General features: G+C 55.4%; 2 protein-coding genes across 4 annotated transcripts; one reads left to right on the top strand and one right to left on the bottom strand.

Annotated features, from left to right (window-relative positions):
- Window positions 1-428: 428 nt before the first annotated feature.
- On the top strand, window positions 429-3335 carry STEEP1 (STING1 ER exit protein 1). Of its 3 annotated transcripts, none has more exons than XM_059824439.1 (7): window positions 429-553; window positions 673-790; window positions 969-1010; window positions 1100-1238; window positions 1756-1845; window positions 1994-2086; window positions 2860-3335. In XM_059824439.1, exons 1-7 carry the CDS (start codon window positions 430-432, stop codon window positions 2920-2922), a joined length of 669 nt encoding a protein of 222 aa, XP_059680422.1. In that variant the 5' UTR covers window position 429; the 3' UTR covers window positions 2923-3335. The 3 variants fall into 3 exon arrangements, with proteins under 3 accessions (XP_059680422.1, XP_059680423.1, XP_059680424.1); XM_059824441.1 differs by having other exon boundaries at window positions 451-527; XM_059824440.1 differs by lacking the exon at window positions 969-1010.
- A 7448-nt stretch (window positions 3336-10783) lies between these two features.
- On the bottom strand, window positions 10784-12758 carry SLC25A5 (solute carrier family 25 member 5). The gene is made up of 4 exons (XM_059824392.1): window positions 12643-12758; window positions 12041-12527; window positions 11783-11923; window positions 10784-11173 (listed from the first exon to the last, which is right to left on the bottom strand). Exons 1-4 carry the CDS (start codon window positions 12751-12753, stop codon window positions 11016-11018), a joined length of 897 nt encoding a protein of 298 aa, XP_059680375.1. The 5' UTR covers window positions 12754-12758; the 3' UTR covers window positions 10784-11015.
- Between the last annotated feature and the right edge of the window lie 1931 nt (window positions 12759-14689).

Here is a 14689-nt window from a genome sequence, read left to right as displayed (position 1 = left end):
CGGGGTGCCTTTAGCCCCTGCGGTGCACACCAACAACCCCCCCGCCCCTTTCGGGAGAAAGGACGGCGCCTGGAGAACCTGCATAAAACATAAAAAACCGCCAAGGCAGCGGGAAAAGACGGCGTTTCCTGAAAAACCTCCCCGCAGCACCCGCTGGGCGGGTGGAGCCGCGCTGCTGAGGGGGCCGGGCCTGCGGGGAGGCCGGGCCTGGGGGGAGGCCGGGCCTGCGGGGAGGCCGGGCCTGCGGGGAGGCCGGGCCTGCGGGGAGGCCGGGCCTGCGGGGAGGCCGGGCCTGCGGGGAGGCCGGGCCTGCGGGGAGGCCGGGCCTGCGGGGAGGCCGGGCCTGCGGGGAGGCCGGGCCTGCGGGGAGGCCGGGCCTGCGGGGAGGCCGGGCCTGCGGGGAGGCCGGGCCCCGGCGCCGCCGCCGCCATGCCGAAGGTGGTGTCTCGCTCCGTCGTCTGCTCCGACACCCGGGACCGGGAGGAGTACGACGATGGGGAGAAGCCGCTTCACGTCTACTACTGCCTGTGCGGGCAGATGGTGCTGGTGCTGGGTGAGCGGCGGGCGGGGGGCGGGGGGCGGGCCCGGGAGGCGCTGAGGGCCCGGGAGGCGGCGGGGCGCGGGTGCCCGTCCCGGCCCCGCCGCCAGCCTGGCCCTGCCGCTGCCCCGCAGACTGCCAGCTGGAGAAGCTGCCGATGCGACCGCGGGACCGCGCCCGGGTGATGGACGCCGCCAAGCACGCCCATAAGTTCTGCAACGCGGAGGAGGAGGAGAGCGTCTTCCTGCGCAGGTGGGACGCGGCCGGGCCCGGGCCTCTGCCCACCCCCGTCCCTCCGAGGGCCCCTCCGCGGCCCGGGGAAGGGGCCGCCCTGCTCTGTTCTTGCCTCCTCACCCGGCCGGGGTCCGTCAGCCAGGCAGCGATGCCCGCTGTCTGCGCGCTCCTCTCAACCTCTTCCTCTCTCCCCCAGACCAGAAGGCATAGAGCGGCAGTTCAGGAAGAAGTGCGGCAAGTGAGTGACTCTTCAGTGACTTGTAGAATCGGTTTGTGAGGTAAGGAGAACCTGGGTTTCCTCACAGCTACGTGGTTTTCTGTCTCCAGGTGTGGACTGCTGCTCTTTTATCAACACCAACAGAAGAATGCTCCCGTGACGTTCATTGTTGACGGTGCTGTGGTCAAATTTGGCCAGGGTTTTGGGAAGACAAACATATATACTCAGAAACAAGAACCTCCCAAAAAGGTAATCGGCTTTAGAGAAGTAAAAAGGCTATCTCTGCTTTTCAGAAGGGTGTGTTGAGTAAAATCACTTAATGGTGGGGGCAGAGGGGAGAAAAAAGAAAGAAAAGGACCTCTAAACAATAACTCAGTTTGGTGTCTTCTCCCTGTCTGCCTTAAGTTTTCCCTTACAGAGGTCACTGCAGCTTAGAGTCCTAGCACTAAAGGAGAACAAAATAAACTTGGAAATCTAGACTGTGCCTGATGTTTAGGCCCAGTTACCAGAAAGCTTCCATTTGTAAGTAGGTCAGATTGGTAGTCTGCACAGTGATTCTCAAAATCTGGCTCATCTATTACATGTCAGTGAGTTTGCTTCCAATCATGACAGCTCTGAGCCCAGAAATCACTGGGGATAATTCTCCTTTGCCACCCACAGAGTTCAGGTCATCTTAATGACTTGCTTAAAAGCTTTGGAGGGGGAAGTGGTGCCTAGTGGCACAACCGTTGCCAAGGTTTAACAAAATACTCTGCTTCTCACCCAGGTGATGATGACCAAACGGACCAAAGACATGGGCAAATTCAGTTCTGTCACAGTCTCCACAATTGATGAAGAGGAAGAAGAGATTGAAGCAGTGAGTTTTGTCTGCCCTTAGTGGCAGTCACATCTGAACTGGGCAGCTGTCTGAGGCACTGATCAGCGCTAGTGATCATCTCACCATTTGGATGAGGTGTTGTTACTTTGGGGTTTGCTGTTGCAAAGTGACATTGTATGTGTTTCAGAGGGAGATTGCAGACTCCTATGCACAGAATGCAAAAGTGATTGAGAAACAGCTGGAACGCAAAGGCATGAGCAAAAGAAGGCTACAGGAGTTGGTGAGTGTTTTCTTCAGTGTTGAACACGAATCCCTGAGATCTGTTGGCTTTGTACACAGAAGCTATCTTGCAGATTGGACTACAAGTATAGAGAGGTCCTGGTACAATCATAGGTAGCTTGTAGCTTTGTGAGGATGACTTTTCCTTTACAGGTTTTATAGAGATGTTCTTCTAGTCCTCCTGAACTTAAAACTGTATGCAATTACCTATAGAGCTAACTGAAGAGCAGCCAGCAGAGCTTTTGCAGGGAGACTTTCCATGACCTGTTAGACAAGAAACAAGGGAAGGGGAAACCAGGTCATGGCTTTGCCAACCAGAGCACCCCTAATGCTGTGATCTCAAGCCTGCTTGGTAGAGCAGATCTTTGCCATGAGGCATTGGGGCAAGCTAAGGCCCTTGTGGAGAATCTGCTAGCTCAGCTGCTACCAGAAGGGTCGCTTGAAGAATTAACGACAAGAACATCACAGATGATCTTACCTCCTGTGACAGGAGAGTAGTAGATAGGAGGGGGGGTGGGGGGGAACGTGCAGCTTCCACCTGAGGATAGAAAGTATGAAATTGTCTCCTGTGCAGTTAGTCTTGGGCTTTTTATGATTTTTAAAGGTGGTCCTTGTTTTGTACCTTAGGGGAGGAGGGAGTCAAAGAACTTGAGCTACTCTTGCTCTTGGCGTGAAAAGCTTGCAGTGGTCAGACAAGAAGACCAAACCTCATTGGAGCGCTGAAGGGAAGCATATCCAGACATTATTTCATTCTGTCCTAATTTTCTTAATCAGGCTGAGTTGGAAGCCAAGAAAGCCAAGATGAAAGGAACCCTGATTGATAACCAGTTCAAATGAAACTCTGCACATCCGGTGGGTATTTGGAAACAGGAGAAAGCTACCAGGAGCTGTCGCAGATCTGTCAACAAAGCAGAAGGAGCAGACAATGTTTAAGGGCAACGTGCTGCAACCAGCTTGGAGGATGAGTACCCCTCTGTTATAAATGATACTCTGGTACCAATTTTAATAACTCCAACGGCACTGGAGACTTTGCTGAAACTGCAGTTCTCTACAGACCCAGTGTTACGAGCAAGCTGTTCCAGCCAGAATATTTACTTTTGGGAAAACCTTCACTGGGTGCCTTCCTGAGTTCAGTGCACCTTTTAGATGCCTGTCTTTTATATTTTGGTAGTTTTCAAATGTGTAAGATTTTCATAAATGTGTTAGAACAATAGGTCAGCTGTACAACAAAGAAATCATTACAAAAGTAAGCTCTGTGCCTGTTGTTCATTTTGTTATTTTAAACATATGCAAAATGTGCAGTAGCCTGAGAGACATGCCATTCCAACACAGTCTGCGACGACTCAGGTGGGAGGCTTGGGGATCATGCTGCTGCTCATCCTGACCAGCAGACAGGCTGTCAGAGGTAGCCAGCAGAGGCTTGGCTGCAGCTCTAAGTTTCAGCTCCTATTGAACATCAGAAAGCCACAGTTGTACAGAATTACACTGTCCCAACAGGTACTGCCCGATACGAGAACATGAAATCCAACCCTGTTTGAAACTACTGAAAACAAAAACTGCCTGCGTATTATACCACTCATGAGTACAAATATATACTTGGAAGCTACGGATATGATTGGTGATCATTTAAAGTAGAATACAGCTGCACATCTGAACTAAGCCATTCTGCAAAACACTATCAGTATTTGGAGTTATAAAATGTGAAGGAGAAGGAAAAATTGTTTTGAGTGCGCTGACCACTAAGGACTTGGATAAAGGCAACATTAAGAATTGGTGTGTAAAGTACCTTGTTTGGGAAATAGTATTTTGTATCTCTTGCATGATGTAATAACAGTGCTCTATAGCCCATGTCTTTGTTGCTCTACTTGGGATTAAATACCATGTTACAGATTTGAACTAAAATACTTTTCCTAGGGTGTTCTTACTCTACCAAGTATCGTAAAATAACGTGAGCAATGAACAGGATGCTTCATCTCCCCCAATTATTATGGAAGACTTCCTACAATCAATAAAGATTTTCCATCTGGCTTTATAACCCTGACTGGGAACTCAGGTCTGCTTTGCCTAAGGATGTATATTTCCTTTCTTTGGGAAAATAAGGTGTAAGGGACAGAGTCAATCCTGCTCCAAAGCTGGCAGGTTGGGATGCATCGCTTGTGTGCCAGTTTAATGCCAGGCTGGATAAGCACATGTTCAGGTTAGCTCGAGCAGCACTGGTCTTGTTCACTGCTGATCAGCTGCTAACCTGAAGCCTATTTCCAGAAGCCTATGTCCAGAGGCTCTTCAGTTAAGCAATCATAAGGTGGTGTGTAATACTTGGGAAGGGCAGGAGGAATGAGTGGGTACAACCACAACCCCCTTTTCCAAGTGCGGTAGCACTGTCCGGCCAGGGGAGGGCCCCCGGGTCCCTCTGGGACAGACCCAAGCCCCGAATAACCGCAGGTTGGTCTGCATAAAAAAGGAGGAAGTTTTTTTCCAAGCAGGAGTCTAAGACGTTAAAATTTGAAAATAGGTTTTGAACCATGTGAGGTCTGCTGGGATGCAGACTTCTTAATCTCCAGTTGTCATAAAGGATGAAGTACGGTCCTGCTTCAAGTGACACCCAGAACAAAAGCTGACTCGGGGATAGCGTGATTTACTGTTAGGGTTAAGGTTGGGAGTGACAAAACGCAAGGCTTTGGCTGACGTGGGGCTGTGAAGGGGCTGCCAGGTGGGGCTAGGACCATCTTTGCAGTTCGGTGAGGCACAGAGGCAATTTGGTGAGTGCACAGCTCAGCACAAGTTGTCCAAAGCAGCAGTTACCAACTGCCGTCAACTTCCTCAGCTGCGCACCTCGAGCCTTGAGGCAGTGTTCACAGCGCAGCACAAGCACTCCTCCTTTCTGGCTTTTAGAAGACCAGTCCGTGTTCAGAGAGGGTTTTTCATTCTTGTCATTAGAGACCTGCCTAGCTCGGCTCAGGACTTGCTGACGGATCCAGTCAGGAAGGGGAGTATGTAGTCTGTCATGCCTGCAGTCCCCGAGATACTTTTAATACACTCTAGTTATGCCCTCAATGGCTGAAACAACTCCAACACAGAACCTGATCCAATACATTATCAAATATGTATTGCTTACCCTAACTAGATCTAGTTCACAACAATTTAAATCAAGTTGTTTTTTTCATTTCTAGATCTAAATGAATGAAACTATGTTAGCTGACTATAGCAACAGGAAGCAGGGGCACCTAGTTCAAATGCTTGATTAAATGTCCTGTTCTACTAGATAAAACTAGCCGTTTTGCAGAGTTTCCCACACCCTGGTAGCAACCGGGTAATCTGCAGCAGTGTTCAGACCAAAGAAAAGTCAGATTTTGTGTTACTGTAAAAGCCAACATTAGTTTTTATAAATCTGTAAATATAGGTAGGTGATAAGATTTGTTTGTTTGTTTAACTGAGCACTATATTGTACATAAGAACTTGTCCGGATGCAGAGGTATTGCAAAGCAAAGTAGCATGTGAAATAGAAGTGGAGGAGGGGATTTATTCCAAAAATAACGCCACACATGGCCAGCCTTACCTTAGTGTGTTTCATGGCTTAGTCCAGTCCAGTTTCCAAGCACCTTCGCAAGAACCTAGTCTGAATTACCATGTCAGAATAGCTCCATGTGTAGCAATGCTGCCTTGTTCCTCTAACCTGCAAAAAACCCCCATGCAGTTTGTAGACACTGAAGAGAAGCAGTAACGGTGAATCCGACCTTGTCGGTGTTAATCACAGCTGTACCTGGGGAGCAACGCAGGGTCCTCCCCGCCTGCCTCCCTGTACACAGCTGGTGCCATCACAGAGGCTTCGGGGTGCTGGATAACACTACGGCTTGTTCAGAAGCTGGTATACAGCTTTATTGGCATTTATCTGCCTGGGCTCCGGGCAGGTTAATAGCTCAGAGGGAGCCGGGCCCTGGGAGCCTGGTAATCTCTCAGGGCAGGGTTGCAGGGTGTTTTGGGGAGCCCTGCGGAGCTGCCCAGCCTTGCGGTCCTGGCCCCATAACCCTGCACATGGCATGAGAAAGATGTTCCCGGTCAGCACGGCTGCACAGGGCAGGAAGCTGCCGTGGAGGGAGCAAGTGCCAACGGTTCCCTTGCTTTGCACCCACGGCTGGTGCCTCATGCCCTGGGATGTGCTGTGGGGACCCACGCAGGGCACTGCGCCCACAGCGAGGGTCTGCCTGTGGGACACAGAAGCAGCGAGCCCCAGCGGGGACGCTTGCAGGTCCCCAGTTCCACACGCATCCCCACGGGGCGATGGCACCACGGTGCCCGGCAGCGACCGGCTGGCTGGACCATGTGCAGAGCTCCGCCTTGAAACCTGAAGGCAAATATTTCTGGTCAGCTATTACAGCTCTCCTTGGGCTGTGCTCTGTGTTTCTGCTATTTCACCTGCTAGACTGGCACACATACAGCTCTCTCTGACTCCCTCGACTATTGCAATGAATATTAATAAATACGCACTAACTTTTTTTTTGCTGTATGACAATGTGAGCAGCTTGGGAACAGCACTGACTGATCAGCCTAAATCAAACTAGACTCAGCTTTTGCTGTTGTTATCCTAAAGAGCCCCACAGGTCCGTGGGCCACTGCCACATCCAGGCATTTGAAAATATAAAATAAAAATTATGGGCTTGTTTAAAAGGCTGCAGGGCTGAGCTCCGAGGTGTGGGGGAGGAAGTCTTGTAGCTCTCCACTGGGAAGATCTTATGAACCTAGCTGGCCACAGCGTGCTGGGTTTTTGGGGTGGATTTCAAGGCACAAGTGGCCAATCTCTCCTTGCTTGTCAGCCAGAAAAATGCTGCCCCATCCCTGCAGCCAGGGCTGTCACTCCTGTTGACCCCAGCAGGATCAGACAGCGGCAACCAGCAAAGCCCTGGTGGGACACCTCCCAGAGCCTCCCCGATGCTGCGGGTCTTGATGTGGGTCGTGGCAGCTCCTGAGGGCTCAGTGTGCCTGAAACTGCTCCCCACACAGCAGCTCGGTATGATGCCAGGGCGTGCAGAAACGGGGCTGTGTACCCACAGGCACACCAGCTTTAGCTCCTGCCCCGCAGCCCGACCCATGTACAGCCAACGGGGACACCTCGCCTGGCTGGGCAGCGGCAGGATCAGTCCCGCAGGTGGTTTCAACACACCCACCCCACTGGGAACAAGCGGTTTTACCCGAAGCATTGCATCTTCCCCTGCCCCTCTGCACCAGCCACTGCCAGAGCAGTGCGGGCAGCTCATGGAGGATGCTGGGGCCATGCCTGACCCATGGTGACAAGGACACAGGGACAGGGGGACTCCTGGCTCCATCCAGAGCCTAGAGACACAGCCCGGGGTGGCCCGACGACTGCTGAAGGGGATGGCGGGAGGGATGAGCTAGCACTGTGCTGGCCTCTTGCGAGTCAGGTCCTTGAGGTGGGACACTCTCCATTGCAAGGCCCGGTGAGATCCCGGCACCAGCCCCTGCCATGGGAGGTGCAGTGTGTGTGCTGGAGAAAGGTTTCAGACAAGCTCCTATTTCCTCAGGAACGGGTTTACTCCATGCAACACAACCGGTTTCTGCTGCTCTTCCTCCAGCCGGGGCGTCTTGGCCCCGGGACTCGGCTTTGCCATGCTCAGACCCTACACCGAGCTGCACCAAGCGCCGGGCAGGGCTTGGAGGAGGTCAGGCTTCAGTGGCACTTTGAAGGCAGAGATGCGAAGGTGGAAACACGCGGTAGAAATGTGGCCTCGTGCAGGCAGAGCGAGCCTGGGGCTGCCCTTGGCCAAGGCATACCCCGAGCCTCTGCTCCCTGCCTGCGCCAGGTGGATGAAGATCCCTCCTGCCTGTGTGTGCCCGCTCATCCCTGTTCCCCTGCCACCCCTGGGACACCCCAGCCATGATGCTCCCTTGTAATCTCCACAGCTCAGCCTGGATGTGGGGTGGGATGGGGGCTGGGGGACACTGCCTGGCCCTGCACCCATCTCCAGCAAAAGAGAGCAGGGAAGGTCAGCCATCACACCTCCCTCCTGCCGCCCGGGGCAAGCCCCAGAGCCCTGCTCCCATCTCTGCTGCCATTAGCACCTCCCAATTTCCCTTAGGAAGAGGGCAGCTGCCCCTGCCTCGCCTTGCCCAGCACCCAAACCTCCCGACGAAGGGTGGTCCCTGCAGCCTCCAGCCCAGCCGGCGAGGTCCCAGCCCCACAGAGCCGGCGGGGGGAAAGGGCAGCCCCATCCCGCAGCCCCCCAGCTCCATGGCCAGCCCAGCACGGCGGGGCCGGTGCGCACCGAGCCATTCCAAATATCCAGCACCGCTCGCCACCTGCCCCAGCCACTGACAAGCGTTTCATACGATCCCGTGCGCAGCTGTGCTGCGTCAACAGCTCCTGAGCCCCGGATTTACGGCCACCAGGCGAGGGGCCGAGGTGAAAGTGGCATTACAGGCACTCACCCACCCTCCGCGCGAGGAAAGGGGCCGATACGCCAGGCCGGGCACAGCTCCCGCGGAGGAAATCATGACGTACGAGATGTTCAGTATTCCCCATGAGAGAATCGTGTTTAAAAGAAAATCCACCCCCGTCCCTGCCATCCTCGGAGCAGCATGGTCTGGTGGGCAAAACGTTTGTGTCGGAGTGACTGCACTCAGCTCACTGCCTTGCCACCGGCTGGCTCCTGTCCCTTTCCCGTGCCTCAGTTTCCCCGCAAGAACAAAGCCCTCAATCCCTCTGTAAGGTGCTCCTGTGGCAGGCAAAAGCAGCAGCTGAACCCCCCAACCTGCTTCCCCAGATAAAGCTGCTCCCAGGGGAGCTGCCGGGAGGGGGAGGTTAAATCCCCGGGCCAGAGGGGCTGCCAGCCTGTGCTCCCCGGCAGCGGAACGCAGGGAAAACCCACTGTGGGTTCTGTCCCAGGTCTCCCATGCGCCAGAGCTAAAAAATGCTGTGAAGCACATTTGTTTCCTGAGTCCCAAAGGCAGTAACTAGCGCGGGTAGCTACAACCCGTTTCACTCGGTGCCAGCCCTGCACCCTAAGCCCAGTGCAAAATGCTGTAGGTCTAAGGACTTCCAGGTCCCCCAGCTCAGCTCCTCTGCAGCCCGGCACAACAGCCCGGCTCAGCGCCTCGGTGACCCACCGCCCTGCGGAGGAAGAAACGATGCACTTACCTCTCTGTGCTAACGGCCCGGCCACACATCCCCTGCGGAGCAAAGGAGAGGAAGGGATGCCACACTCTCAGCAACCAGCAGCACCTCAGAACAGCCCTTGATATCCAGGAGAGCTTAGCAGCAGGAGGCAATAAGAGCCAAGAGCCCTTAATTAATTAGCTTGCATTTGTGCAGCAGGAGAGGGCTCCCTGGTAAGGCTGCCCCGTAGCGCAGCCCCCTGCCAGGCTGCTGCCTGCTCCCCCCAGCATGCTGCCCACCGCTTCTGGCATTGCTCCGCGACTCACAGAGAAACTTTCAGCCCATTTTGTTTCCACAGCAGGCAGCGGGGGATCTCACACCGCAGGAGCCCAGGGGCAGTTGAAAAGCACCAGCAAAGGCTCTTGGCTCAACAGCTTGGCATGAGACCATCTCCCACCACGAACGCACACGCCCATTCGCAGGGACCCAAGCATGCCGACGCTGTCTGCGGCCGGACAGTGCTGCGCTCTCACACCCGGCTGCCCCGCTTAGATTTCGGCAATAAAAACAACTACTGCCCTTTGCAACACAAGGGCTTGTTTATCTGCCTCGGACAGTGGTTGAGATTGGTTTCAGTGACTGAGAGAGCAACCACTTTGAGCGGGCGTGGGCAGCCAGAAAGGATCAAAGGCATGGGGGCAGAGGGCCAGGACAGCATCCACTCACCACCCCGGCTCCCCAGGCAGAAACCAGGCAGCTTCACTGGGGTGGGTCACAGACCCACAGAGATGTCTGGGTAAAGGCCAAGCCACACACATTGCCCAGTCTTGCAGTGTTTTCCCCAAATTGCCCCAGCAGCAGGAAGGAATTTCCCCTTTCCCCCAGAATTTGGGGCTGGGACAAGCTTAACTTCCAGGGGTAAGGGATGAGCCTGGGGATGCAGCTCCCTGGCACAGGAGCTGTCTGCCTCCGCTCAGCTACTACATCCCCGCAGCACAACACCTCATGGGAGGGCAAGGCTAGCCAGGGGCTCTACACAAGAGCAGCAATTACCTGCATTTACGCTCTCTGGCAGGGTTTTAACACGCCCGAGTAGGTAGCTCAGTTTCTAAGCCAGCGTACGTGCTGCCAGCTCTGCTCCTCCGGACAGCAGCAAATACCGCTTCAACATTTCTCCAGCCTCCCAGGCATTCAGCGCCATGGGGAGGGCTGTGCTTTGCAGAAGGTTTAGACACTTGGTACTCTCAAAACAAGGTTTCATCAGCTCTGGGGAGCAGACAGGCCAGAGGCAGGACTGGTGGCACACAGCCAGCGCATCATCTCTGGTTACTGGGGTCTCAGGGGAGATCAGCTGGGAGAGTCCTTCAGAGCTGCCAGTCCCCATTCCAGCCCACACCAGGGAGGAAACACTACACAGCTTCCTCGGCAGCCTGCACGGTGTTTATCTGCCGGAGGCCACAGGTAGTGAGCAGGTAGCAAGGTGTGCAGGACGGAGGTGGCTTATCTTCCTCCTTCTCTACAATCACTGCAGAGACCCCCAATGCCCCTCATGCTGCAGCAAGAACAAACATGAGACGAGGGAAGTTGGTTTCAGATTTTTATTTCTTTGTACTCTTTAAGCAGGAGTGACTGAAATAGAAATCATGGTGAGTCCCGTCAGGGGGAATAACTTGATGACGACAGTGCAGGCAGTCACCCCTGCCCTATGCCAACCTGTATAAACATCAGCCGTCACTGTTTAGTAACTAGACGGTTTTCAAATGAGTCCATGAGCGGTCATAGACTACATATAACAACATGCCAGTTCACACCAGGAAACAACTTATGTGTACTTCTTGATTTCATCATACAGGACTAAGACAAAAGCACCACCCATTCCTCGCAGTACATTCGACCATGCACCTTTGAAAAATGCCTTGGAGCCCTCGTCCCGGGCAATCTTCCGCCAGCAGTCAATAGTGCCGGTGTACATTATGTCAGCTGCGGGAGACAGACAGCATTAGGAATCAAATGCCCGTGACACCCGACACCCAGGTCGGAAATGGCCTAACATATCTGCCAGGTTCATAGCCTCAAGTGCACCCCATTTCTTGACTGACTGTCTCCAGTGTTAGTGCATCAGAGGACAAGATCGCCCAGGAGATACGCTGCTGCTGCTGCATTAGCCCCAGGAAACACTGGAAGGACCGGTTAGAGCAGAAGGCAGCTACTGTTTGCTTTGACACCAACACTTCCAGACCCAAAAGCTATTGCACAGTCAGCCAGGCTGTGCCGCCTACCAGGGATGTCTCTTCTTGGCCCAGAGACGCTGGTTTGCAACATCCTTGGGCAAGTTCTGCTGTTCCTACCTACTGACAGACACCTGACTTGTGCACGCCACCTTACAGGCATGCTGTGGAGACTGACCCATCTGTGCCCCCCGCCTGACATCCGCTTCTGCAGCCCCTCTCACGCCCCACTGTTGACAAGAGGCGAGGATATCTACATGGTTTGGTGACAGCCAAGCCACTCTGCCTTCGCCTCAGCTCCACCACCACGTGCCGATTTAGGGATGCCCGATACTTCCTACACAAGGAGGTAGGCACTCACCTCCTTTACGGCCAGACTGCATCATCATGCGTCGACGAACCGTATCAAAAGGGTAGGAGGTCAAACCGGCGACAGCGGTGACGGTCTGAGCGATCATCCAGCTGACAACGATGTGGGTGTTCTTTGGGTCCGGAAGCATGCCTGCGGGAGAGAGGTTTTGCTAAGAAGGGCAGGTGAGCCACCAGCATCTGCCAAAAGGCGCTACAGGCCTGCCGCAGCCCAGCAATCTCCTTTTTAGTGCCATTTTAGCCAACCTACCCTTTGCGGTGTCATAGATGCCAAAGTAGGCGGCTCTGTAGATGATGATGCCCTGGACAGAGACACTGAAGCCCTGGTACAGGCCCCTGAGGCCGTCCGACCGGAAGATTTTGACCAGGCAGTCACCGAGCCCACTGAACTCCCGGTCAGCCCCGGCTTTACCCACATCCGCTGCCAGGCGGGTTCGGGCGAAGTCAAGAGGGTAGACAAAGCAGAGGGAGGTAGCGCCGGCGGCACCCCCGGATGCCAGGTTACCGGCGAAGTACCGCCAGAACTGGGTTCGCTTGTCCACGCCGCCCAGGAAGATCTGCTTGTACTTGTCCTTGAAGGCGAAGTTGAGGGCCTGGGTGGGGAAGTAGCGGATCACATTGGCCAGGTTGCCGCGCCAGAAGGAGAGGACGCCCTGCTCGCGGGGGATGCGCACCACGCAGTCGATGATGCCCTTGTACTGCTTGTCGGCGGCGATCTGCTTGCTGGCGTGCTGCACCTGCGGGGGCCCAGACGCCGCCGTCAGCGCCGCTCCCCCGCGACCCCCAAACCCGCCGCCACCGCCCCCCCGTCCCCTGCGGCGGCCTCGCGGCGGCCCCGGCCCCGGCGCTCACCTGCAGCAGCAGCTTGACCCTCTCGATGGGGGCGACGGCGGTCTTGGAGATGGCGGCCGCCACCCCGCCGGCGAGGAAATCCTTGGCGAAGGACACGGCCGCATCGGTCATGGCGGGAGGCGGCAGCGGCGGGCGAGGCGAGGCGAGGCGAGGGGAGCCGAGCGGAGCCGCGGCGAGGCGAGGCGAGCTGAGGCCCGGCGACTCGAGGCGGGAGGCGGCGCTGCGGGCGGCGGGGCGGGCGCCTGAAATGGCCGCCTTATATAAGGGCGGGGGCGGAGACGTGGGCGGGGGCGCGCCGCGCCGCCGCATCCCGCTCGCCCATTGGCTGCGGGAGCGGGGCGTGGCCGCCGCAGGGGGACGGGGCCGCCGCCGCACCCAGCGGGGGGCACACGGCCGGCGTCCCCGGGCGGGGGGAACCGGCGTCCCCGGGCGGGGGGGGGCACACGCACTCGGGATCCGCGGCATCACACGCAGCCAAGCATCCCCCGCGGGGCACACACCGCCGCAACCCCGGCGTCCAGCCAGCATCCCCGGGCCCGGGGGCACCCGCCAGCCCCGCGGGCGTTAACAGGGTCGGCGCTGCCCGGCCCGGCCACACTCCCCCCCCCGCCCCGGGCAGCACACGCGGTGACGGGGCCTTCCGTGCCCGCGTCCCCCCAACCCCTCCGCGCCATGCGGCTGCCGCACGAAGGCAACACAGAAGGCAGGCGGGCAGACAGCAGGAAGGGTTAGGCAGGAACGGGGGAGGCTCAGAGTCTGTTTAATCTTCGGCCATGTACAGGACCAGGGCTGACCGCCCGCTCTCACTGCACCTCAGCTGAGACCCCCGCTCAAGACCTCTCCCGTTACTACCCCCCGCGTACGCGATGCCCCGGGAGTCACAGAGCTCGAAGTATCTACGGACTCCCTCCATCAACCACACCGCTGAGCTCAGCTGCGACGAGATGCTCAGACATACACCCCACCACAGCGAGATGCTCGGACAGACACCCCACCACGGCGAGATGCTCAGACAGACACCCCACCACGGCGAGATGCTCAGACAGACAGACACCCCACCACGGCGAGATGCTCAGACAGACAGACACCCCACCACGGCGAGATGCTCAGACAGACACCCCACCACGGCGAGATGCTCAGACAGACAGACACCCCACCACGGTGAGATGCTCAGACAGACACCCCACCACGGCGTGATGCTCAGACAGACAGACACCCCACCACGTACCACCTTCCACCTCTATTGCATGGCTGCATCCAAACGTCATATGAGTTACAGTTCACCTACCTAAGAGTTGTCTCTGCGATTCAGCCTTGCTGTCACCTGGTTCTTCATGATCATACACCATTTTACATGTTAGTGATCCACTGCTGAAGCACTTTGCTTCACTGCTGTCTTAAATATTTTAGTATTACCTTTTGGGGGATTTCTCATGCATAGATGTGATTATGCAACGTAGAGGCTTGGTTGATAAAGGGTTAGTAAGTGATTTGTAGGTCAGAGGAGTACGTTACAATACAAAGGTGTTATTAGCATATCAGAAACAAGTTAGAGGTAACTTTTTGACTCACTTGACTCTTACCAGGTCTGAAGAGCTGATCAGACATGCGTATGCACCCATCACTCAATCTTTAAAATCTATTTAGAAATACAACATTAGTAAAACACATTCAGGTATGCTTGCACAAGGTAAGGGCACTCTTTAGAAATCCATTCCTCCCCAAAGCGCTCACAAGTCACATCTCCTTATTCATACGTCTCAAATAAGTCTCAGTATTATTACCTGCACTGTGCAGATGGGGAAACTGAGGCAAGGAGAAACATGTTCACCAGGCAGGTTGATTAGAGAGCGAAAAGCACTTACAGCCTCAGCGTGATGCACGAGCCACCAGATCTGCTCTCTACCATCTTAATTTTTGGTATCAATGCTTGCATTTCTTCTCTGAGAAGAAAACCAGTATGAAGCATCACTGCAGCAGAACTGAGAAAGCCCAGTAAGAGAGATACTGTAAGACCTCAGCTGTAGGCTACATCAACATTGAGTTC

The sequence above is a fragment of the Gavia stellata genome, chromosome 14 (genome assembly GCF_030936135.1).
Source record: "Gavia stellata isolate bGavSte3 chromosome 14, bGavSte3.hap2, whole genome shotgun sequence".
NCBI classification, from domain to species: Eukaryota; Metazoa; Chordata; class Aves; order Gaviiformes; family Gaviidae; genus Gavia; species Gavia stellata.
Note: the sequence above shows the minus strand (reverse complement) of the source record. Positions and strands in the feature narration are given on the sequence as shown.

Excerpts from the sequence above, each read along its gene's own strand:
- STEEP1 (XM_059824439.1), top strand. The coding sequence starts at position 430 with ATGCCGAAGGTGGTGTCTCGCTCCGTCGTCTGCTCCGACACCCGGGAC. Across the intron at positions 1,011-1,099 it reads TTCAGGAAGAAGTGCGGCAA|GTGTGGACTGCTGCTCTTTT; the intron begins GTGAGTGACTCT and ends TTCTGTCTCCAG. Across the intron at positions 2,087-2,859 it reads AAAGAAGGCTACAGGAGTTG|GCTGAGTTGGAAGCCAAGAA; the intron begins GTGAGTGTTTTC and ends TTTCTTAATCAG.
- SLC25A5 (XM_059824392.1), bottom strand. The coding sequence starts at position 12,753 with ATGACCGATGCGGCCGTGTCCTTCGCCAAGGATTTCCTCGCCGGCGGG. Across the intron at positions 12,528-12,642 it reads GGGTCAAGCTGCTGCTGCAG|GTGCAGCACGCCAGCAAGCA; the intron begins GTGAGCGCCGGG and ends GGGCCCCCGCAG. Across the intron at positions 11,174-11,782 it reads GCAGTCTGGCCGTAAAGGAG|CTGACATAATGTACACCGGC; the intron begins GTGAGTGCCTAC and ends TGTCTCCCGCAG.